General features: G+C 39.2%; 1 protein-coding gene across 1 annotated transcript; it reads right to left on the bottom strand.

Annotated features, from left to right (window-relative positions):
- Nucleotides 1-244: 244 nt before the first annotated feature.
- SPPL3 (signal peptide peptidase like 3) lies at nt 245-23,237 on the bottom strand (the record flags this gene model as incomplete). Its single annotated transcript, XM_010004863.1, has 10 exons — nt 245-847; nt 1,571-1,680; nt 2,723-2,922; nt 4,061-4,224; nt 5,197-5,303; nt 10,402-10,514; nt 11,207-11,285; nt 14,033-14,152; nt 17,091-17,179; nt 23,158-23,237. Coding segments are annotated over 10 exons (1,134 nt in total), but the record flags the coding sequence as incomplete, so codon positions are not given.
- Nucleotides 23,238-23,791: the final 554 nt, after the last annotated feature.

The following is a 23,791-nucleotide window of genomic DNA, read 5'->3' as shown; positions in this document are numbered from 1 at the left end:
ACAAGAAAGCCATAGTAAACTGCTCTACATGCTAAAAATTACAGCAAGCCCCTGTCTGCTACACAGCATGATCTTAGCAGGTTTTCCTTTTTTATTTATTCATATATATATCTATATATGTGTATATATATATGTATAAAAATCGTGCCCTTTTTCACTGCAACATGACATCTGGGTGGAAATGTAACTTGTTACAACAAATTTTTATATGTATACTGCAAGAAGTCACTCAATGTCTGTGGATTTAATAAGTAACCTCACACCACAGGAAATATTTAATAAATCAAAAAAACCCAATATTGTGACAGAAGACCTTCTGTCTCAGTTCTTTTCAAAACTGAAGTCCAGCAGGAAACTGGTCCCAATGTCCACAAGGGGTTCTCTGAAGAAGCTTCAGTTTGCTTAACCGTTTATTCTTTTAGTGTTCATAAGTTTTTGAACGACTTCAAGCCGTTTTCAGTTTCAAGTCTGTCTCTTCCTCTCTCACAAAGGTAATAGTCTGGTACTAATCCATCCGAGTGAGGAAAAGAGGAAAGTGACTGCAGTTGCACAAAGGGTCCCCAATTCCACATCTGCAGGGAGACACGGAGTCACACAGAGCTCCAAGATCTTAGCTTTTTTCCTTCTCCTCCTTTTCATACTAAGTCCTTTCATACAAGTCCCATAACTGGTACCTTCCCAAGTACCAGCCAGTCCAGCTTTAGGAGACAACAAAGCCACAAGTTAAAGTGAAAAGGACCAAGGCAGAAGTTCAGGTCACTTTCTATCTGTTCCATCATACTTCCAGGAAACGGGAGCTGCTGGACTTAGAGTGGAAAGGCTCAGACCACATGCGACGTAGGTCACCCTAGGCAGGAAAACAGCAGAAGGACCATGTCCTCAGAAACTTTAAAGTCCATTTGCAATTCAGATTTTAAAACGCATATATAATTCCAAGTGTGTCTTAAAGCAAATCTATTCAACTGTTTTGCAAATTACAATAAAGACAGTTAAAAAAAAATAAAACCCTTTCCCTGTCAGGCCAGAATATCCTATTTTTGTAGCAGCTGTACCTAAAATGGGAAGGAAATATTTATGCAGGTGGAAAATCCTGTCCTTCCTTACACTCTGCTCTGCAGAATGCTAGATGAATGCTTCAACAACAGCCCTGTAGCAGGAAATGTTACATTCTAAGATTTCCGTTCAGAACAAGTGGCTGGAAAGAGATTTGCAAGGATCTGCCTCTCCAGTCTCTGTTCAAATAATGCATTTGTGCATGCATTCTTTCACGAAAGAATGGGAACAAATTCACTCATTTAATGAAAACACCATTTAATACTTCAGAATCTGGTTAGTTTATAATTAGTGGTACTTTATGTACATGAATTCTCTTCTATTTTAGGAACTCCTCTCCTGGCTACTCAGCCCTCCATAATGAAGATTCACCCCTACAGCAGCAGTACCTTAGTGCCGAGCCAGGGCAGTTAAGGACACACGTCATCCCAGAAAACTGCTGCCGAGTGCAAGAACACTGCACCCGCCTCCAGCTGAGCCCAGAGCTTCCTGCTAGGAAGGTATAATCCCTACTTACCTTTAAATAGGCCATGGTGAGGAGCGGCAATAAAGTAAATGGTACCAAATAGAGTAGGGCAGGCTGGGCTGCCCGGTGAATACGAGAAGCTACTGTTGCTGTTAATAGACCTGTAAAAGAAAAAAGTTTGTATCTTTAGGTTGCATATGGATATACTAATAATTGAATGCACACGTATCACCTACCATTTTAAGAGATAGGCAGTGGAAAAGTCACTTATCTGTGCTTTGCTTTCCCTGGAAACATTTGAAACAAACCAAAGAGTGAAAAATGGCTCTCTTTTAGTATTAGGCTGTGTTAAGCCACTTGCTCCACTTTTGAATCCCAAAGACTAAGCTAAGAAGAGCTCAAAGAAAACACAACAAAAGGTGAACGGGAGGAAGCGGAATGCACCACACTGAAGTGCTGCTTCAGTGCTGGTACCTCTTGAGACTGTCAGTCTCAGGCTCTTCCATGAGAAGCAGCGACCCAAGAGGAAGGACTGTATGCACCAGAAGTGCTTTTCCTGGATACTTGCCCAAAGGGAATGTAGGGGGAAAGAGGACAGCAGGGGAGGAGAAAGGCTTCCAGTAGGAATTTATCTTCCCTTTTCATCCTCAGAATGACTGCAGGAGATCAGGTTATGCACACCCATGTCCTAACCTTAGGGAAAAATCTATTTCATGTTAGGGAGGAGCATTCCAATTGTTACTACTTACGTTTTTCTGTATGTACTAAAATGTCACAGGATCCTAAGCATTAACAGTAGAATACAAAAATGCAGGAATTATCTAGATGAACTACCTAGATGTACTTGTGCACAGCATTATCCATCTAGAAACTCCTGTATTTTCCCCTTAACCCAGGTATGAGCTATGACACCACCTATGCTAGTAAAGCAAAGCATGAAGTTGCTAACAAAAATACATGGATAATATTTTTCATTCTTTAAATAAAACACAACAAAACAAAGAATCCTAGAAAGAAGACTGTAGAAGGGTTATTTCTCCCTAGACCATGCCAATGAAATCCAAAGAGAGGAGGATTAAAAAATAACATAATCAAGCATTCTCTCAAAGCCTCTTTACACTTGCTTTCATCATCTCTTAAACCTACTACAATAATCCCACTCCTGCTCACTAAGCAGCTATCCATATTAAACTAATTACTCACCTACAAAATATCCAATAAGTGTGCAGTGAAAGTAAGAGACCTTCTGCATCCGTCCAGAGATGTTCCCTGGTCCTGGGGCACCACAGGAATCACTGTTGGCTTGCTTTTTGTAGTTATCATAACGCAGGACAAAGCAGAGCAGAAGACCTGGCATCACAATATCTCCAATTCCTAGCATAGAGAAGTGGCTGCCTGTGGAACTAGAAAGCGACTGAAATTAGATTCACACTCAAGACACAATGTGACAAGCTCTAGACTCCTCCAGTTTGGTTTTCAGCTTCATTTTGCACATCCCTTTTTTCTACTGGTCAACTTTTATGTAGTGGAAGTTAAATGCTGGCTACTGAAGACTTTTTCTTTCCATCAGCTCAGTATTTCAATCTTCAATATTTTCTAAGCTTTGATGTGAGGTACCACCTGACTGTTTTATCAGACTGTTTGATTAACAATGTCAGACACTGCCCCTTCATTCCCATGTACATAGATCACTTCTACTACAAGGCAGTAAGTTGATTAATAGACTTCTCAGATCTTTTGTCTCATTCAGACAAAACACATACAAAACTATAGTCTCACCAGATTCCCAAAAAGAGCAAACTGTTAAGTAGATTAAGAACTAAAATTGTCCATTATCTTAAATCCAAGCTGTTTTTCAGGAAAACAAAGCCAAATTAAGTTATCAGAAAGTCAATTAAATGAGTGATTTTGTTTTTATCATTGCTGACAATTAACTCCTCATCTCTGTAATTTCAGCATCCCAACATCTAAAGAAACAAGAATCAAGTAAATATGCCAACATAACCTGCTGCATAACTGCTGACCCCTTGGAGCCTACTGCGCCACCAGGCCTATACACATCTGGTTCAATATCTGAGACATCAAGGAATCCCTGCAGGAGAGAGATGTGGAATCCTCTCCCTCCAACAAAACACCTACTTGGTAAGCCTTGCTCAGATCACTTTCTACTGCCTTCCCAGTCACTTGCAATTATGCAGTAATCAAGACTATTCTGATCTATAACAAACCTCATGTCTTCTGCTTTTAAGCATTAGTTAATAAATCCTACAATATCACTCATTAAACTGTGGAACTCACACATATGTTAAAAAGCATATCCTGTTCTTAACAGGCCACTTTTAACCTAATTAGGCTGATTTCTGCATGCTATGAGTCAGCAAATGCAAAGTGCCCAATCCTGACTACTCATTATATATCTTTGTATCATGAAGAGGGAGTGACTCAACAAGGTGATATTTTTCAATAAAATTAGTGCTACTGAAAAGTATTGGGAGGGAAAATTTTTCTTACATAATACAGTAGAAGAACTGTTAATTTTACCTTGGAAATACAAGTTTACCAGGCAGCGACAGACGGGGAACATCTCTACCCACATTTGGTCCCAGGTGAAGTTTCCGGGATAAAACATCAAGGGGGTTATCAGCTGGTTGTGTGGCCACTTTCACCATAACATTGCTGTTAAAAATGTAGGCAGAAAAAAAGACCTATGGAGCAAGGAAATAATCAGAAATTAAAGACTGCAATTATATAGCAACTCAAAACTATACATGTGTTTTTCCTTTGCTTATTCAAGAAAAGAAAGGATATTGTCCACATTTTCCATATACATACGGTTGTATATATGATGCTAAGGGAAAATGTATTTCAAAAAATCAGATAAGGTTTTTTTACACTATTAATCTTCAAGAATAACTGGAATATACTTTCTTATATCAAGATATTGATAATAGATAGTGATCCTTTGGCAAAGGATTAGTCTGGACTACAAGTAGGTGGTCCAACACTGCAAAGGCAGGTAACAGGATACTGAAAATATAAGAAAGCTTGAAAGGAGAGAAGAGGTAAGTACATCCTCACTCACAATGGAATGATGCAACACTTGGTTTACACAGGCTCCTACACTACAGTTCATCACTCTGGGAAACTGGCTGCCAGAGCTATCAGCAAGCACTACTATGAATCTGTGCTCAGTGTTACACAAAGGGAAAAAAATATATATTCTGTCTGTTTTTTTGTAAAAGTGTGGTAAGGTTTTAGGCCAGCCTTACTGCCTGTAGATCAGTCTGCATTCCTGTTTTGCGGATTTCACTGCCAATCAGAAGTCAGCACGTTCGGATTGTGCAAGTGTGGATAAAGCTTTGTGTTTACTTGGAAATGCTTGTTCTGATCTTCAGCGAGGCTTTCAAAATTGGAGGTCCAATTTATTTTCTTAAATAATATCCCAAAGTTGAAATAATCCAATCATGTTTCTGCTTTTGTCAACTGATTAGCCTGGAAATAATTCTGTATCCTGCCACAGACTTTAAGGTCTCAGGATGAAGCAATGAAGCTGATCTTCTGGCTTTGCCAGATTTCATCAACTTCATACTAGTCCATTTAATGTAAAAATGGCCCAAGGCCAATTAACAAATACAAAGGATAAAAACAATTTTAGCAAAACCAAACCAAAGACTTACCCAAAAGACATCATAAATTAGTAACCCAGAGAGTAACAAGCAGGAAACCTTCAGGCTCGGCAGCCGAACAAAGGCTATCATTGCAACACACAGGCCCATAGCCAGAGCTACAAAATGCAAGCACATAATTAGTTCATTAAGAATAGCAAAACAGAAAGAAACAAAAATACCCAAGCCAATACCCCCCCTCAAACATCCCAAAGAAGCCTCTGTTTGTACCTGTGCAGCACTGCATGCACTAGATGGCTGTCTGCTATTTCCAGATAGTGAAATTCTTCTTATCAGAGTTAAGAAAAGCCAAAATACATTTAGTAGCCAACTGCAACCCATGCCCCACTGAAGCAGAAATGCCTGTTCAGGCACAACTCCCCTTTCCATTCAACTTCTACTACCTACCACAAAGAAATGTTTCCATGTGTTGTGTCCTAGAGACTCTGTCTCCCTTATAAAACACTGACTACCCAGATAAAAGCAGAAGCAACAAGATAACTTTCAAGTCTTTGAGCCCCAGACATAATGTCTCCTTTTCCACTATTAGGAGGTTTTGTAGTAAATACATGAAATAATTAAATCCTTGACTCTTCACTCAGAAACATAATGGGTAAGTGACATGTTAGTACACAGCATGACTCTGCCTAAGCAAGATTGTGTAAGACTGTTCAAACTCTATGATGTATCCATCATTTAGGTGTACAGGGATTTCCCAGTAACAAAATCTATGTGAAAGCCTACCTACGAACAGGAAAAAAATATGGGTAAGTTTTCAGCCAGATCAATAAGCTGAACAAGCTGCAGCTCAGATGTTAGTCCTAAGGGGAATTTTGTTACAGAGAAAACTAAGATGTTACACTAAAAAAAACCCCCAAAATTCCCAGTCTTCACAGTTGTGTGATTTTCTGCTTCTTTAAGCCTAGTCTTAGCTACCACAGATACTCAACTGACAGTGAAATGTATTTCAACTGGTTCTAAGCAAATCCCTAAAGAGATACTGTAAAAAAACCAACAAAGCAAAAAAACAGTTTAAGAGTAAATCAACTTTCATGTATGACATCAGCATATTTACAAGCAATAATGGAGCCCTGTTGGGACCAGATTTCACTTCAGTATGCAGACATTTGCAAACAAAATGTATTTCTCTAATGACACAGAATGAATAAAGTTACAAACCTATTTTGACTGACTTGTAACTCCAGGGAAAATGGATTCATTATGCTCACCAGCACTATAACTTGAAATAGGCCAAAACTTACAAGTTAACCTTTTGATTCTCACACTATAAATATGCAATTCTAAAACTACCTTAACACTTGCACTGTACCAGAAAGATGTGGAATTCTTCCATCAAAACACTAAGGAAGCATTTCCATGCAGGTTCAAGGGAGAAGGCAGCAGCTTGTCGTGCCTGGGGGTCCTGTCCCAGCAGCAACTCTGTCAAACCCACCTCATCTTTGAGTACTGACAAGTGTGGCACAACACTAAGTGTCACAGCTGCCAGTTTTAACAAAGTAATGGGATTACTCAAATTAAAATGTACCCTAAATCATGCTGCATAACTGTAACTAGCTATAAAATGTAAGCAAACTACTGAAGTTTAAATAATTTGATGCAGCAAAGCAGCAAGAAATACATTCAGTAATTCAATATAACCTTCAGTTACAGATTTCCTCTGGCAGAAGAGCAAATACAAGGGAACAGTCTGTCTTATATCAAAGAGCTTTCTCCAAAGCCAATGTTAATAATAGCTCAGGCAAGACTATATTTAGGAGAGGATTTCCAGGTTATAATTAAGTAGAAGTGGAAATATTTTAACCAGCATGAAGTTTTATCTATTTTTCACATACTCCATTTCTCTGTTGCTGAAACGAACACAGGCAGATGGGCAAGACACTTCCATCAAACTAAGCAAATACCAGGTGGAAAAGGAGATGGGAAGAATTCCTTCAGATGACAGTGAAATACACATAATAGTAATTATGCAGTTTTGCAACTGTTTTAAGAAATACTGGTCAATTTTAGAAACAGAAGGGAAGCAAGAATGCCTAAGAGCAAGTATGAGTAATACAGGCCAAAGTGCAGTCAAACCAATAGGCTTCTCTGAATGGAAGGCAGCTTCCTTACCCAATGAAAAAGTCCAGAAATCATATGAGAAATAAAGTCACCCATATCAAAGCTCGTGGATGGTGTTGACACACTAGATAAGGCAGATCTCCACTGAAATATACTCCCAAATCATTAAAAACAAACAAACCAAACCCATACACACACAAAAAGAGGAAAAGGGGAAAAAAGGCAAAACAGCCACACAAATGGTAGCTCTGGATTGGAAGTAATGGACAGTGGGTCCACAGAGCTGAGTAAGAAGGAGCTAACTGAAAGAGTTAACTTTCAAACAGAACAAATTAACTTTTCAGTTCCTGCAAGCGTGTTCATTATGGAATAAGGATATTCTGAGGATTAAGAATATTCTTGCATATATGATTAGTCTCTCAGGACACAGTGCATTTTCCAGCTTTACTGCACTGCTGTGCCCAGAAGAGATGACCCCACCAAGGTGCTGGTGGTGCCCTGTCCAATTCACAAAGCTAGCAAGGCTTAAACTTCCCCCAGAGGCCACTGGTTGACCTTTGAAAGAAACAGGTACTGAAGTTCTCATCTAACCATGTTCCTATAAAACTCTCAAAGTGTATTTTCAAGAGTGGGAGTATGAACACAAGTCATGAAGTAGCCTCTGCTGATTGCCACAGGAGTTAAGGTCTGCAGCAGTTCCTGGGTTATCTATGACCATCCAGTTCAGTCTGCAGCTACAGAGACTGCATACATCTGTAGCATTCCCATTGTACATCTCCAGCTACCTTGACTAATTAGGAAACCTTTTAACAGGCTTTACCAGGGGACAGTGACCATTCTTGATTATTCTGTCATCAAACAATCCACTCTGAGAAATATGCATTTCAAGACCTAGAAATGTACATCAGCACATGCCAGAACAACCCAATGGTGACAGTATCTGCCCTTCTATCCTGCAGAATGTCTCTGGCTTTAGAAACAGTTCAACTAACTACTGTGCACAGGTTAATTGCAGTGTTTGAGCAATGAAGACTGTTCTGGCAGGAACTGCCGTACCTCCGTTTTGTAAGGACTGGAAATTATCATAAAGTATTTCCCCTCCTTTTACTCACCTCTAAAGTAGAAATACTGTCTCATTAAGAGAATCAACTGCACAACAACAAACCATGCACACAAAAATCAAGGTGTACGGTTGAGAAGCAACACCTGTCCTCCAGCCGCCGGCCCAGGCGATGGGAAGCACCGTCACAACATCTGTTTCATTTTCTGCCGACAGTGAAACAGAAGATCATCCCACAGGAGGAGGAGGAGCTAAATCTCAGCACACCCAGCAGCTGGCAGGCACTGGCTTAAAAGAAGCAAGTGCTCCACTTGCATATATTACCGAGCAGTACTTAACTACCCACATTTCCCTCAAAACAAGATTAATTGAGGTCTCAAGTATTCAGTTACAGAGGAGCAAAAGGTAAAGGTGATGAAGTGATCCCACTGGCAGCAGTACAGCCCAAGGACTAAAACTGCAGTCTTTTTCCCTGATGAAGGCAAATAAATGCTGTTCCCTGTTCAATGTCACTGACAAATGTTGATTTAATTGGATTTAAAGAAACAACAGGAGGCTCACCTATATAGCACAAGCTCCCTTAATATAAACGACATAAAATACTCCAAAGCTAGACAATATCAACACAATTCAGTAAATCATAAACAAACACCAAGAGAAATAAAACCCAGAAACCACAGTTCTGTACTCAGCAGATTCATTACCTCAAAGCCCACTGTTTCAGACTGAAGTGCTCACCAAAATAGTTATTTTTAAGTAAATGCTTCTGTCAATAAGTGTAGACAAGTCTTTTCAGATTTTGCCAAAAAATCCACACTTTACACTCCATTTAGCTTTGTAGCTACTGCAGATTAAAAATCACCCCTGATTTTATGGTGAGCTACTCTGCTTAACATAAAGCAAACATCATTGTATTTTTTAATTTAGTATCTGGGTACTTTAAAAGGTTTTCCCTAACATACAACAAGTATGAAAAGTAGGAACTTCTAAAGCAATAAAAGTCATCCATGAAACATAATGACTGTATACAAAAGAAGTAATCAAGGTGCCCTGAGAGGTTTTAGTGCTAAGGACTTTCTACTGCTGGTCTCTCATTTAGGAGGAGCTGGAAAGCTGATGGGATGTATGTTTTCTGTTGCAACAAACCATTTGGGGGCAGGTAATACTGTCCCAGCTATTTTCCCTGCAGCAATCACAACCTCAAGTTGCCATTTCATGAGATGTTCTAGGCCAATTTAGCTGCCCCACACTACTGGGAAACAGAGGTCCTGTTCCTGGCTCCCTCTTCATCCCTTTGCTGTGATATCCACTCCATCCTCTCAGATCCCATCATGCTGCTTCTCACTTTTTGCCAAATTTTGCATGTACCTGACTGCACAATAATCCGATTCATCTCACTGTAGCAGCAGAAAAATAGCCTGGCAAAAAAGTGTGCTGCCATTCTAGTGCTGAATCGGTTTACCATGTGATGAACTGAGTGCCAGAGCTAGCACAAGAGGTCTGGAAGGCAGGAGGAAAGGAGGAAAGCTCCTTTCTGGAAGAGTAAGCTGTGAACTCAGCTCAACCCACATGAAAAAAATAAATCACACCTTCAAGCCAGCTGGATGCCTGCCAGCTTCACCCATCTCACCATCCTAACTAGCAAGCATCGAAGAGATCAAAGACTACCAGCTACTGTGAACTGTCTCACAACAAATTATTTGATCATCTGAACCAAAACCCAACAAGATGCATGGCAAAAATTAACCAGATTGTTAAGATCAAGTTCTGATTCATAAACAACCACTGTCTCCACACACCTTTAACAAAAACTGGCGATTCACCCTATGCCACAGAGGTGCAGAATATCATGAGTTGTTCTGGCACTTCCTTAGAAGCTTTCACAAACCAGAAAAACAGGCATCAAAGCCACTACACTGGCATGTTCCTGACAGCAGTTGTTTTCAAAGAGTCTACCACATAATATTACAACTCAGCCAGCCATTAATATTAGCAAATTTCACCAATCATCACCAGGTGACTGGACCTGTCAGAACAGGCACAAACCAGCAGTATAATCCCTTAATTCACATACTCACCATCCATAAGGAGCCAGTGGCCAGTTAGGACCCAGATAAGGACAAGCATCACAGACAGAGAGAATGAGAGCAACTCAGCAGCAGTGAAACGCCCACAGCAGCCAAAGGAAATCCTAGGAACAACACATAAACATTAGGTAGAAGACTTTATGTTTCCATTTAAAGAACTGAAAATGGACACTGTTGGAACAAGGCTCAACTGCTGATGAAAGATGCCAAGAACAACTGAAGGGAAGTTCCTTTGCCACAAATAGGTACCAAAAGAGCAACAAAATAAAAGCTTTCCTTACATTCCAGTAATGTGTGTAAAGCCTGAACTACAGAGATGGAAACAACCCTGCAAATCCTGGCAGCAATCTTGAAATGATTACCATGAATGCTATTTCCTAGTGCCACCTAAGACAGTGCTTTTTGCAACATTAATTTTCACCAGTGTCACTACAGTCTGAAAGAGACACCATTAAAATCCATAGACCAGTGTTAACAAACAGTAAAATCTGATACCAAATCCCAAACTCTGAAATTTCAGCCACAATAAGCAAAACTTCTTAAAAAACCACTGCTGGGAAATCTAGTCCCTTGCCATGGTACCCCAGTTCCCAGGCTGGCAAGTCTGAGTGACTTGCAGAAACTGTGCTTCCTAGTTTCAAAGTGGAAACATGGTGCTAGCATAAAACATACGTACAAACATCAGCCCTGAAGCCCTGAGGTTAATGCTTGTAACCAAAGACTCTGTTTAAGAATTTTCATTAGAAGGAGTAAAATAACATACAAGAAGAGGAGCAAAGATTTCTCAAGCCCTTACTTGTTTTGAGGTGAACAAGGCCGTGTTAAGTACTGGCACATCGGGAGCAGAAGGAAAGCAAAAGCTATTGTGGCAAGGACTAGAAAAAGAAGAAAAGGTAATATTAGTACCTTCAAACCTACTTTCTAACAGTACACAAACAAGCTTCTCCAATTTGAAAAAGCTCTTGCAACAATGTCCTATTATTATATGCTGTAGTATTATTGAAGCAAGAGCAGCTAAAGGCTCCAAGGTTTGCTGCAGACCTTCCATTGTTAGTACCTTTCAAACTTCAATCAAAACAAAAGCTCTGAGGAATGCAACACCCCATTCCCAAACCTCAAAAAAAAAAAAAAAAAAAAAAAAAAAGGTCTTAAAGCTATTCATGATCAGGTCAACAAGAAAAAGTCTTTGAAAATAACTTACTACAGCCTGGTTGCAAGATTCTTTTAACAATCTTCAACATATGACACAGACTAAGTCAGCATAATAAAGGATATTTTTTCCATTCTTTGGCTCAGTTTTTTCCTCCATCTCACTCAAAACCCTTTATTCATTACTGAAACACAGTACAACTTAAGTTATATTCACTAGCTGCCAACTTAAATTTTTTGAAGTATCAAGTGTTTCGAGCTTTTGAAAACATGACAATAAAAGTACATAAATATCCAAATAGACAATTTCCATAAACATTTTCTTTTTTAACAAGCATACTTATCCCACTCACACATTTGTAAAAACATTTAGTAACTGCTGGTATTTATAATTTTTCCTTCCAGTTTTTTTTTTTCTTTTTTATGTGTGGCAACTCTGCACACGTTGAACTAGGAACCTTTTCAGCTGTGCTTGGGCAAGAATGCTGCCCAGCAAAATCTGTCCCCTGCTGCCCCAAGCCCTGCCAGCCTTGCTGCCTGCTTGCCCGGCTCCCTACTCTGCCTCCACCATAGTGGGACTGACCCTTCCTCATCCCAAAGTGAGCCTCTTTGCCCTTGGGATCTCTCCTTCCCCTTCCTCCCCTCCAGCTCTTCTCAGCAGGGAACCCTGTGCCTCCTCTCCTGGGATCCCCAACCACCACCACCTCAAAGCTGGGTTAATTCAAAGAGTAGAATAATTCAACTGTAGTCACACTCATACAGTGCCCACAAGTACCCACTCTCAAACTCGCTCCTGACTGTCCAGGCTGCCAGTCAGAAATATCCTCTTCCCTCTAGTCTCAATACCTATTATTCAATTGGCAAATCCTTTGGCTTAACTCCTGTCTGCAGGCAACGCGCCAACTCTGCAGCTCTGCCCTCTGCTCAGCAGCTGGTCCTGGCCTTGGCTGTTTGCTGTACCTACCCTTGCTCCTGACTCTTCCCTGAAAGACAGATCTTTGAGGGAGGAAGATTTAAGAGGGCTTTAAGAAACCAGACATCAGCTGTAATGTAGAAATCCCCCCCATATCAGCTTCTAAAATCTATAAAAAAGACTGAGCTTCAGGGGGCTGAGGGACCAAGTCCCCCAGTCCCCAAATCCAGCAGGGATCCACACCCTGCTGTACAGCCTCTAATAAAGCTTTGCATTTTAGAGGCTCTGGGGTCAGTCCCCTGTGCTTAATGACACCCTGGGTGCCAGACCAAGGAAAAGCACAAAAGTATCATGAAACCAGACCCAAGAGTGATGATATCCAAGTGCCCTGATCCAGACAGACTCAGTCTCCCTGAATCTGCAGCAAGCCCCAGCTGACGCAATATTGTCTAATTACACACCACAAATGTGTGTTACAAATAAAGTTACAAATGTTGATTTGTCTTTTGTCAGAAATCTTCCCTTCTAACATGTATATACCTAGAATACAGTTGAATTTCTCTGAAGTAATAGTGCTTTTTAATAGAAAATAACATACATGTCATAGGTCAAAGTTGTAAAAGCAGTGCTCAACAGACCTCTACAGGACTGTGCCTACAGAATCAGAGACTACAGTCTAAAAACTCATGTCAAAAGCAGAGATTTAGGTTTCATCCATCAACATCAGCCCTGTTTAAGAGGCTGGAGAGGATGCATAGCTCAGGAGTTAAATCATGAATGAAAAGCCTGCATTGCATATACATGAATTAGGAGAGGACGAGAGGTATTTAGGGGTTTAAAAATCTCAACAGACTCAGTGTGTGAACTGAGGAGTACAATTTTTAGAAGCTGCTGCATATTTGGATTCTTCCTAGCCAGAACAGCAGCTGGTCCCTTGAAGAACTGTAAAAAGGTCAAAAGGCCAAAATTTCTAAAAATCAAAGTCCTCATATTTACTTAAATAAAAAAATGTAAAAAATAATAAACAGAATCAGAGAACTTACAATTTATTTGCAGACAGTAGTTTCATTTTTGTTCTAAATTCAAGCAGTGCAAAAGAATACTACTCAAAATGCTAGTGAGACTAGAAGTAGCCTTGAAACAAAGAAAAACTAACAGCAAAACCAAAAATTAAACTAGAAAAAGAAGTCTCTGGATAGGAGCTCCAGTTATGCTGTGCTCCTGCAAAGTACCTGAGTTATGAAATACCATTTAGAGCTCTGAGCACTGATTTATAAATTAGTGAACTTCATGTAAAACAATACATCCAGCATCTTTCAAATCTCTGGCAATTTACAGTTCAGTAGGTTTAGCAAATCTCTACATGGAAAATGCTTATCAAATAATACTTGTCACTTTATTAATATCTACAGAGACATGTAAATACAACTGAGAAACCCAATGAGGTGGTTTTTTTAAAATGTACTATGACATGTACTATAGTTCTTATCAATAATTTTTAACTATAGCCATGTTTTCTGTTCTATTACAGTTCTTATAAAGAGAGGAAAACTTAGTCACCTGCTGTGCATATTGTGAAGACAACCTGAACTGAATCAAAGAAGAAGAACATAACTAGGAGAGACACAGATGCTCCAATTGGCAGGAACAACGCCTGGGTGGAATCAATGGTTTGAATACCTGCAGGAGAAAGTAAGTGACATTTAACTTTTGCTATTTCTTACCACACACATATTGACAGCCAGTCCTCACCAACACAACTGAGGACTCTGACAATACATTCGATTTCAATGCTGGTACAACAGATGTTCACTCCAGGATCCTCCTGCACTCTCATAACCAAGCAGAGCAGCCTGCGCAGAAACACTCCAGGGAAACTGCAGGTCACAGTGCCTGGGTGTGTGCAACAGCAGCAGAGCTGTGCAGAATCCAGCAACTGAAAGCTCAAAGAAAATACATGATTTTTTTCTTGTGCCATAGATAGAATGAATAACAAGTTACAAAAATTAACAGTATTTAGGGATTAGGAATCAGATAGAAATTGTATATTTGCTTCATTTTACGCCGAGCAACATGTTCAACAGAGCATATAAAAGTTTTTATTTAACCTCTCAGCCCAAGGTAAAGAGAGTCTGACCAGCAGCAGAGCTGCAGACAGCGTTAGGCTGACCAAGCTCATACAAAGGGTGCCACAGCCTCAAATTCCACTTGGGTGAAGGCCACCCTGCACTTAAATGGTATCACTGATTGCAATCACCAGATAGCACCAGGCCTAACAATAAAGGGCAGTTTTCAAAAACCACCCAAGCCATTTACCTGTTTATGAAACTACCAGCTCAGTTCAGCATGCACTACAGTCTTTTATGCTAAAAAAAACAAGAGAATTCATGCTCATATTTTATAGCTGGAAGCCATTTTAAACAGTGAAATGATACTGAAGTCTTTTATTCTGATTATTTCCCTCACCTCAACCATGGAGTGTGACTACTAGGGGTATTAATAATGGGACAGGATATTTTTTTACTATATTCTACCATGAGATTTTAGAATTATTAACAAAATTGACAAGGATAAGGCTTTGAAAAGTCCACCTATCCCCACAAATTCTAATACTTAACCAGTCTCTGTAGCTGTGTTTTCATTTGATCTAAGTGGAGGGGGAAAGAAACCATAAGCAGCAAACCAATTTCAAATGCACAACATACTTGCAGAGCATTAAAATAAGAGGTAACATCTAGTGGTCACTTGGTAAGAAGTATCCAAAATGTCTCTAATGAAAAATTATTACAAGACTCAGACCTAGCAATTAAGACACTGCTGTATAAAAAAGGTTTTACCAGTCTCAAGATTTTAAGGATAAGCTTTTAGATTATCAAGCAGAACATCTGTGCATATGTTTGTACAAACATATACAGAGACACACAAGTAAATACAGACATACATCCTGCGTGTGTGAGAATGTGTCTGTTTTTTCTGTGGAAGAGTGGCAAGTTGTCTCAATTACAGGTTACCTACACAAGCTCATAGTTACCAATGTATCCAAGTATGTTAAAAAACTTGAAACACACGTTAAATACACTCACTACAACTTAGTATCTGTCGTAAGTATTTAACCATTTTCACAAAGGAAAAGCTAACAATGAGCATGGAAGCCCTGCCTCTTGCACTGTATGATCATTTTTTAGTTTAGGTCACAGATCTATTATTCTTAAACATAAGTAGCACAGTACAATTTAAAAGTAAAAAGCAGAAGAATCAAGTCACTTAGCATTTCTGTTACTGAGGTCTGGTACAAAAGGGTAAAGTACAATATAGATAGTCAAGTATTATTGCAAAGACACAGAAATTCCTGTGTTCTAATCTGTGACTTGGATCTAGTTCCTCCTGCTTTGAGAAAGAGCATTTGTTCACATGCCCTTCAACTTCCCAAGGGAAAAAACAAACAAAACAAAACCCCAGAAATTACATACTACAAACCACCTTGGCAGATGGGAATTAGTGTCTGGAGTGTTAAATGTCAAGAGTTCTTCATTTCATTTCTGATCGTTTTGACAGCTAATCCCCTTAATGTGCTTATTCCCCAGCCCCAAACTGTCTTCTCTTACTTCCCAGATGCCAAAAGCCTCAACTGTTCATTGCTGAATCACCAAGCATAGCAACCTCTTTGCTCTGTGTTGTCAGCAGAAACAGTGCTCTGGCTACTGTGTACATTCCCACAGTCTGTATTAAAAAAAGAAGGCATAAAAGGAAAAGACATACTACATAATATTAATTGTTTTATAATTTTTAAGCTGTATTTCTTACTTTAAGAGAAGCAACCTTAGCATTCAGGGTTTCATGCACAGGGCTGCTCATATCTCACTCTTGTCTTACAAACTTGTGGAAACTATTCATTCTAGAGCCTGTTCTCAGAATATGGCTATATATATTGCTAAAAATGAACCTAGGTATGAATTGACAGCACACTGTGTACAACACATCCCAGTCTAACTGTTCACATACATGTTTTTACCTGCAAATCACTGCATCTCAAATGGCCAAGCCTGGAACCTATTTCTAGATTACAGAGGCGATAATCACCATGTAGGAGCTGACATGTTACACCCCATTCTGAATAGATTGTGTGCAGATATATACTTTCTTTTCCATTACAAATGAGTTGCCCAAAGCCATGTGAATTGTAGACTTCAGTTTCTCTATTGATAAAGCTGAATCATCCTTATATCCTTGTTAGCATCCTCTGAGATCTCTCACTTCTCACAGGCTGGCTAATATGTCCTAGTGATAAACTCCAGCCAAAAAGAAATTACACTCCCTTCTCATAATTGTGTAGTCTTTTTAAAAAAATATTAAGCTGTTTCCATTTAGTGTAAAACCTGGCAAAGTGTGCAGCATGCAGCTTCTATGCATTATGGGAATGTTACACTGATGTTTTAAATTTAGCTCCCACTGGCTAGCAGGATTAGTGCAGAGCAGGAGGGTAAGTGTGTAGACAGCATAGTTCCACCGTACCAGGTGGACCTACAACACATGTAGCTGAAACACACAGACAGATGAAGCAGAAGATGGAGCACACCAAGATGAGGAAGGAAAGGTAAGAAGTACAGCTAACCCTTACTGTTATTGGTGCTGTTGCCATTAAAAGACCCAGCTGTGCTGCTACTGTCTTTCTCTTTGTCTTGATTTTCAAAGTCCATGTTGAGAGACCTGCGGGAAACAAAGCAAACTTAACAGGCAAGGTTTGAAATCCTATTTTGGCCCATCAGCTACAGCTTCATTACCATGCTACCACAGTAGCCTCTCCCTGAAAAGGCCTTTAATCATGGTTATTAGAGAAAAAACACCATATATACATTACATCAGGTAGAGATGAGGCACCAAATCACTCAGATGTTACAGTGAGACTGGTTACCATAGTGTGAACTGGTAGGTGTTAACAACCAACCACAACAAAGATATTTAACTGCATTACTGGGAAGTGTAGAACACGATGGAAATGCAATAAACGTTTCAATTCTCTGATGTATTTGAACTCTTTCCAAGTTCTCATTTTGATCTTTTTCATTTAAATTGCACTATTTGGTATCATTTTTTTTCTTCTTCTAAATCTTGTTATGAATGATGGCCAAAACTAGCTTAGAAGTAAATGTCTGCTGAATGTCTTGCTTCATTGAAAGTTTCAGCAAAGCTTGGAAAGTAACTGTAAGTGTATTTTACATAAAGGCAGAACAGATGACTAGAGGAAACTCTGAATAAATAGCACAAATTGATACAATTTAATTAATTCACAGGAGATTACTGTATTTCCCAATGTTCCCAGCTCAGCTGTAATTGACTCATCTATTCATTTTGATACATACACTTGAAAAAAGTTCCAAAAGAGCACAGTATTCAACCCCTTTTGCCATTGTCTTTGACCTTAATGCAACTTCTAAATTATATTTTAACAAATTTTGGCCTCACCTTCTGAAACAGGGGGATTTTACTTAAGGTCTGTTTTGGCTAGAAAACGTTTCTATCATTAAATACTACATTGTTTTTCATAAAAATACTAGCAATCAGGTTTACCATGGTAGTTTCTCATTCTCATACATGCATGTTATCCATGCTTTAGCTGCATATTTATTATTCAAATAAGCTATAGAGAACCACCCGAAGCACTGTACAGCTCCCAGTGTACAGCTCCTGTCTTAAGTCTGCAGCAGCATCCAGGTATTTCAATACAACTTCCAGGACAACAGGCATTAATTTCCTTTTCAAGTTGAGCTGTAACTGAACTTTGCAAAGTAAACTAATTCTATTCATTTATCAGACAAGTAAAAGATACACCACAATCTTCTCCACAAATCCGTAAGCACCAAAGTTCCCTGCTCACTTTAGCATATAGGTGTGAGGCACAGGTGAGCAATTTTGTGCTTCACTCATAGCACCTGAAATCAAGCACATGCAGGTCTATAGTATCAAGAGATGTCCGGTGTGTTACAGAAAGAGGGCTTAAGCAGTTCCACTGCATAAAACAAAAACAAGAAAAAGGCTCTTCCAGTAGAATACCAGTTTGTTTCTTCTGCTTCTGTTATCCAAGTGCTCCAAAACGTGGTATGATATTAAAGCAGCTTTTGGGCTCAGGCAAAATATGAGGAAACTTCAACCTCAGACATAAAGTACTACTGTGCAGATTACGGATCAACTAAAAAGATCACATATGCAAGGATAACGGAGAACACTGAAGTTCTAAGAAATTAATCTGTTCTTCTTACTGTGTTCTTCTAAAGATGTCCCTGCTCTGCATCTCATTTGGGATGCTTTATCTTTCATTCACACCTCCTTTTTCCCATAATGTATTGTAGCCTCATCTCAAGCTATAAAAATGCAAGATAAGGCTGAGAACCCTCTAGGACTTGATCCAAGGTTCACCCAAAGAAGATAATAGTTTTCTCAGTGCAGCATTTCCTTCCTCTCTGAATTAGTGCAGTTTAGCAAGAACTTCACACCATTGTTCTCCCAGTGGTATTGGGCAACTCATCCTTCAATGGCTACCAGCAGATAAAACTGGAGAGAAACAGATCTGCAGCTCATCAACAACTTCAGCCTCTCTCCTTTCACTGCAATTACAAAGTTATTACATATAGACAGCCCTATCTCCAAAGTAAGAATAAATTAAGAAATTACTTTCATTTAGCAACACAGCTGCTGATCCAAGACAACTTTTGAATAATCTCCACCTGTTTTATGATTTGGCTCTTCTCTCTGCTACATATCATCAGTAACATAATAAAACAATTGAGAAGTGATCACTAAACACCCAAAAAAACATTCTCCAAGAATTTTTAAAATTATATTGTAAAACATGATATGCTCAAAACTACTGGACTGTAAAGAAATCACAGGCTGAGAAACATTTGCTTTTGTTTTTCCTGTGCTTCCAGAGGCAAAATTAAGCCAGCACCTCCCCCTGGGCAATAAACTACAAGTTGTTTCTCCTGTAGGTCCTCACAGTTGAAGTTTGTAGGATTTCTAACAGTGTTCCAAAGCAATCTGGATCAGCTTCCCACAGGGAACCACTTGGTGTTACAGCGAGACCAAAGGATGAGTAAGCTGCTGGCACATGACTATCCTGGAAGTTCAGATTCAGTGATGGATCACTTCCACTGCAGGAAGACTTTGAGGAAACTATGCAGGAGAATATGGAGCAGGTATGAAAGCAAGCATGTACCTGCAGAGCTGCCTGCAGATGCAGAAGTTCCTTCTTGCTCTACTAAGTGAGGACAGTCACCCATCTTAACAGCCCTGGGACTATGAGAATTGTGGGTTCCCACAGCACTGCCAGATTTCAGTTCCTCTAAATAAAACATTACAATCAGAATCAGTCATTGACCTGAGACAATCAAATTCAACCAAATCTCACTGCATATTATAGACAGTCTACAACATGTTGTGTGCTCTAACATTGCTATGGTTGCTTATAAAATGTTCCTATGAGATTAAAAGTTAAGTTCCAATGCAGACCTGGAGTGGGAGTAAGAACAGGGGAAACAACAGCTGAAAATGCACGTAAAAATGTTTTCACTGCTTCTACGGTGCAAGAGTGCCTGAGTCTCACACCTCTGATAAGAAGATCTCACCTTCAGCAGGTATTTTCCATGCACCCACTTGGTGTGCACATGCAGACAACTTTTGTAACATTCCGCAAAAAGGTTCCACCCTGTCAGGCTCTAGGTGCTTAGGAATACTAAGCACAATCTTTTCTCTTTACTGTGAATTTATGTACCCTGATTTCTGAAAATGTCAAGTCATAAAGGACACAATTTGAACTTCTTCTATTTTCACATGTAGGAATCCAAAGCCTAGAGACAGAAGACACCAGTTTCATCCCATGCTTCTTGGTTTGGTTTAAAAGCAAATACTTGAACAGGTAGATTCTGGGTTAAATCTGGCTTTACATAAGCTGACAGACCTTATCTGGGTATGTGATGGGATAGAAGAAGATTTAGCTGTTACCTGCCTCCAGAGTAACTCCAACATGTAACTCAGAGAGAAGCACTAGGACAAGAATAGGTGGTTGTCTTGCAAGAACCCAAAGAAAATAACCTGTTTTAAACCAAGCTCACTCACCTCTTTAAGAACCCATAACTAACACGTATACTTGCATGCTCCAGCTTACAGCTTCTAACAGTTTAAAGGATTACAGCTACAGCTGCCCCTTTAGGAGTCAATAATAAAGGCTATCAAGTTCAAGGACTGAGAGACTGTCAGAATGTGTATAGGAGAGATGTTCAGAAGGGCTTGAAGCTTAAACTCCTGACCCAGCACAAATGCAGGAAGGAAATGCTCGTTCATCCACAGTGAGAGACATGGGAACTAAACTCTATAAGCTGTGCTTCATTCTGGATGCAGACTTCACCCATGGGCATGTATCTCAAGGGTTTGGGGTCTTTTTGTTTGGTTTGGTTTTTGCCAACTGCTGCTTGTAAGAATAATGGCAGTGGACCAAGGCTTTCCAGGCTCCCCTGAAACCTCCTGCATTAGATTAGATCCACCACACACATGGATTTTATCCTAATGACTCACCCACCCAATTCTTTCTGATCCTATTACTGCACTTCTGTTTAAGTCACATTCACAATAACTCTTTTGGCTTCTTTTCAGACTGAACATCAGAAACCAAACCCACTTTCTGCAACATTGTTAACTAAGGAGTGCTGTTTTCTCCTTGTCTTATAACAGCTCCATTTGAGATGAAGCACTCACGTCTCAGTGAAGACATTGTTGTCATTTGAGCACGAGCTCTTTAAGCCATAACTTTCATCTTTCTGACAAGTCACTTTTCTAAGAAAATCCATCCACTTTGCCAGAAATTTTGATTTCACTACTTGAGGAATTTCCAGATTAATATAGTTTTTCTACTTACTACCACACTTGAATTTCTTAAATAACTTAATTGTATCTTAGACCCCGTTGTATCACTGTGTAATTCTCTGTAAAAAAATTGCTTTTGAGGTCATTTGCAGACCTAACAGAATGGGAGTTTGTCAAAGTCACCATCATAATAATGGCAGGTTTCAGCTCAGACATCTGCTAAAGAAAACTGTATATAGGAAATTAATTAGGAAATTAACTATATATAAAACTGTGGGACCCCATCTTGGTCTGTAATAGCCTGCATCTTAGGATCCTCAGGATACATGGAAAGACGTGGACTGAGCAGGGCATTTCCTCAACTGATTTATATCCATCACCACACCACCACTTCACCCAGTCAGATTGTTCTGAAGTTTGCAGTCCTTGCTCTGTGAGCAATTTTAAACGTCAGACATAGGACAAGATGGCAAAAGAGCATATGTAGACAGGAACAGGATGGCAAACAGCAGGGGAAGATTTATCAGAGCAAGGAGCTTTGAGAAGAGCAGGTAATTTAAGTTCAAGCACTCCTCCTGTTTTATATTGCATTATGCTTTCACAACCGAGTTTTAATAAATGCTGGGGCTTCTTGCAGCCAGATGCATAGTTACTTCTTACACAACTAAAAAGTACATATTTAATACAAATTTGCAGAAATCAAAATAGTTAAAAATTGAATTAGTTCTTTATATGCTAAACTGACTAAAAACCTCAAGAAAAAAGCTGAGCAAATACAAACTTTTATTAATTTTTTATTTTCATCACGTCTAGATTTTGTTTTCCTTAAGCCTTCCATTTTAATTCCTTCAGCAGTGCTGTTACCTAATACTTGTTAGCAACAACAGACAGTTTTACCAGAAACTGGATCTTTCACTATATGACTTTATTAACTTATTATGGCAATTTAACACCTCTTATCCTTACAGCTACAACTTACATCATCTGTATGACCCTGGCCACCATCTATTTCAGAAATACTCACAGGGGTTCAGAGACTTCATAGTGCACGTATGGCCTTTTATCATAATGAAGCAGTGTTCTTCAATAAACAGAAAGGATGCTGTACTTAAAGTTTGAAGAAAATGATACTTTCATGCTGTGATTAATTATTTTTTCATGTGTCAGTATGAACCTCATTCTGTAGGTGCCACTACATTAAAACAAACTATGTAGTAAAAGATCGAAGTCCAAAGGAACAGGGACAACTATTTTCTCTCTAGACTATACTCAAATCTCCTAAAATGGGGCAAATGTGATTTTTTTATCTCCAGTGTATCCTGCAGCAGTTCCCAGACACTTTGCTGGGATCAGATCTGTCAGTGTTTCCTGCTTCTTTACCGCGCTGTTCCTCATGCTCAAGTGAACAGTGCGGGGACTCAGGAGTCTGTTTTACAGGACTTTGTAGCCACAATGACAACATGCTGAATCAACCAGCTCTGAAACGTTATATAGAAAATTCTACAGAAAATTCTACTATCAATAACATTCAATTCCTACCTCTGTCTCCTTTTATACCCTCCAAACCACAATTATACAGAGCTGTCTTCAAGGACTAACTTCTAAGTTATCTTACACGTCCTTGTAACTTGACATGCAATTATGCCTCTCAGAAACCCCAGCAAGCTGCTTTTTCTTCTTTTTCCATTTCCTTTTCAGAAGCAAGAAATAATTAATTTACATTAGCCATCAGTCTGATAAAAGTGAAACAAAAGGCATAAACTGCATTCAGTCAGTTGCCACGTTTTCAAAAAAGAAAAATTTTGCAGAACCTTAAAGGAAAATCTTACCTGAAACTGCCGTAGACTATGAGGAGAATAGAAATCAGGAAGGTAGACACTTGACTGGAATCCACAAGGGAATATGCCCTGGAATTAGGAAAAAGAAAGTGGGTGTGTCATTACAAGTGTCCATTTCTCCAGTGCCATTTGCTAAATCTTTTCCTTATTACAATACAAACAGAGAACTGGATGACAAATCTTTATGGCAGCTTTTTCCAAAATTCTCACATCATCAAGGAATATCAAACCAGTAGCTTGTAAATTAACTTTTTATATTCAAGACCACAGCTTGCAAAACCTGCACAACCTCCACAGGACAATTCAAAAGCCTTGTAGTAATTTATCCTGAACTCACTGCAGTCAAGTTTGTTTTTTTCCTCAGACACATTAAAACTGCTTCAATTGTAATTAATGCAACCTTGCACGTAAAAAACACTAACCTGTTTTCTGTAAGACTTCTCACATTTTAACTGATAAAAGTGAAGTTGCACTATGGCCGTCAAGGTTCACTTAGTTCAGGGAAAAACAAACCCCAAATCTCACAACAAACTGCAATATGTATTTATTAAACCACACACAATTACTTCCTTTTTACATATTGCAGACCATTTGATACAGGATTCTCAATAGACGTTTCAGCAGG

The sequence above is a fragment of the Chaetura pelagica genome, unplaced genomic scaffold (assembly GCF_000747805.2).
Source record: "Chaetura pelagica isolate M959 unplaced genomic scaffold, ChaPel_1.0 scaffold249, whole genome shotgun sequence".
NCBI lineage: Eukaryota > Metazoa > Chordata > Aves > Apodiformes > Apodidae > Chaetura > Chaetura pelagica.
This window is presented reverse-complemented; position numbering and strand designations above follow the sequence as displayed.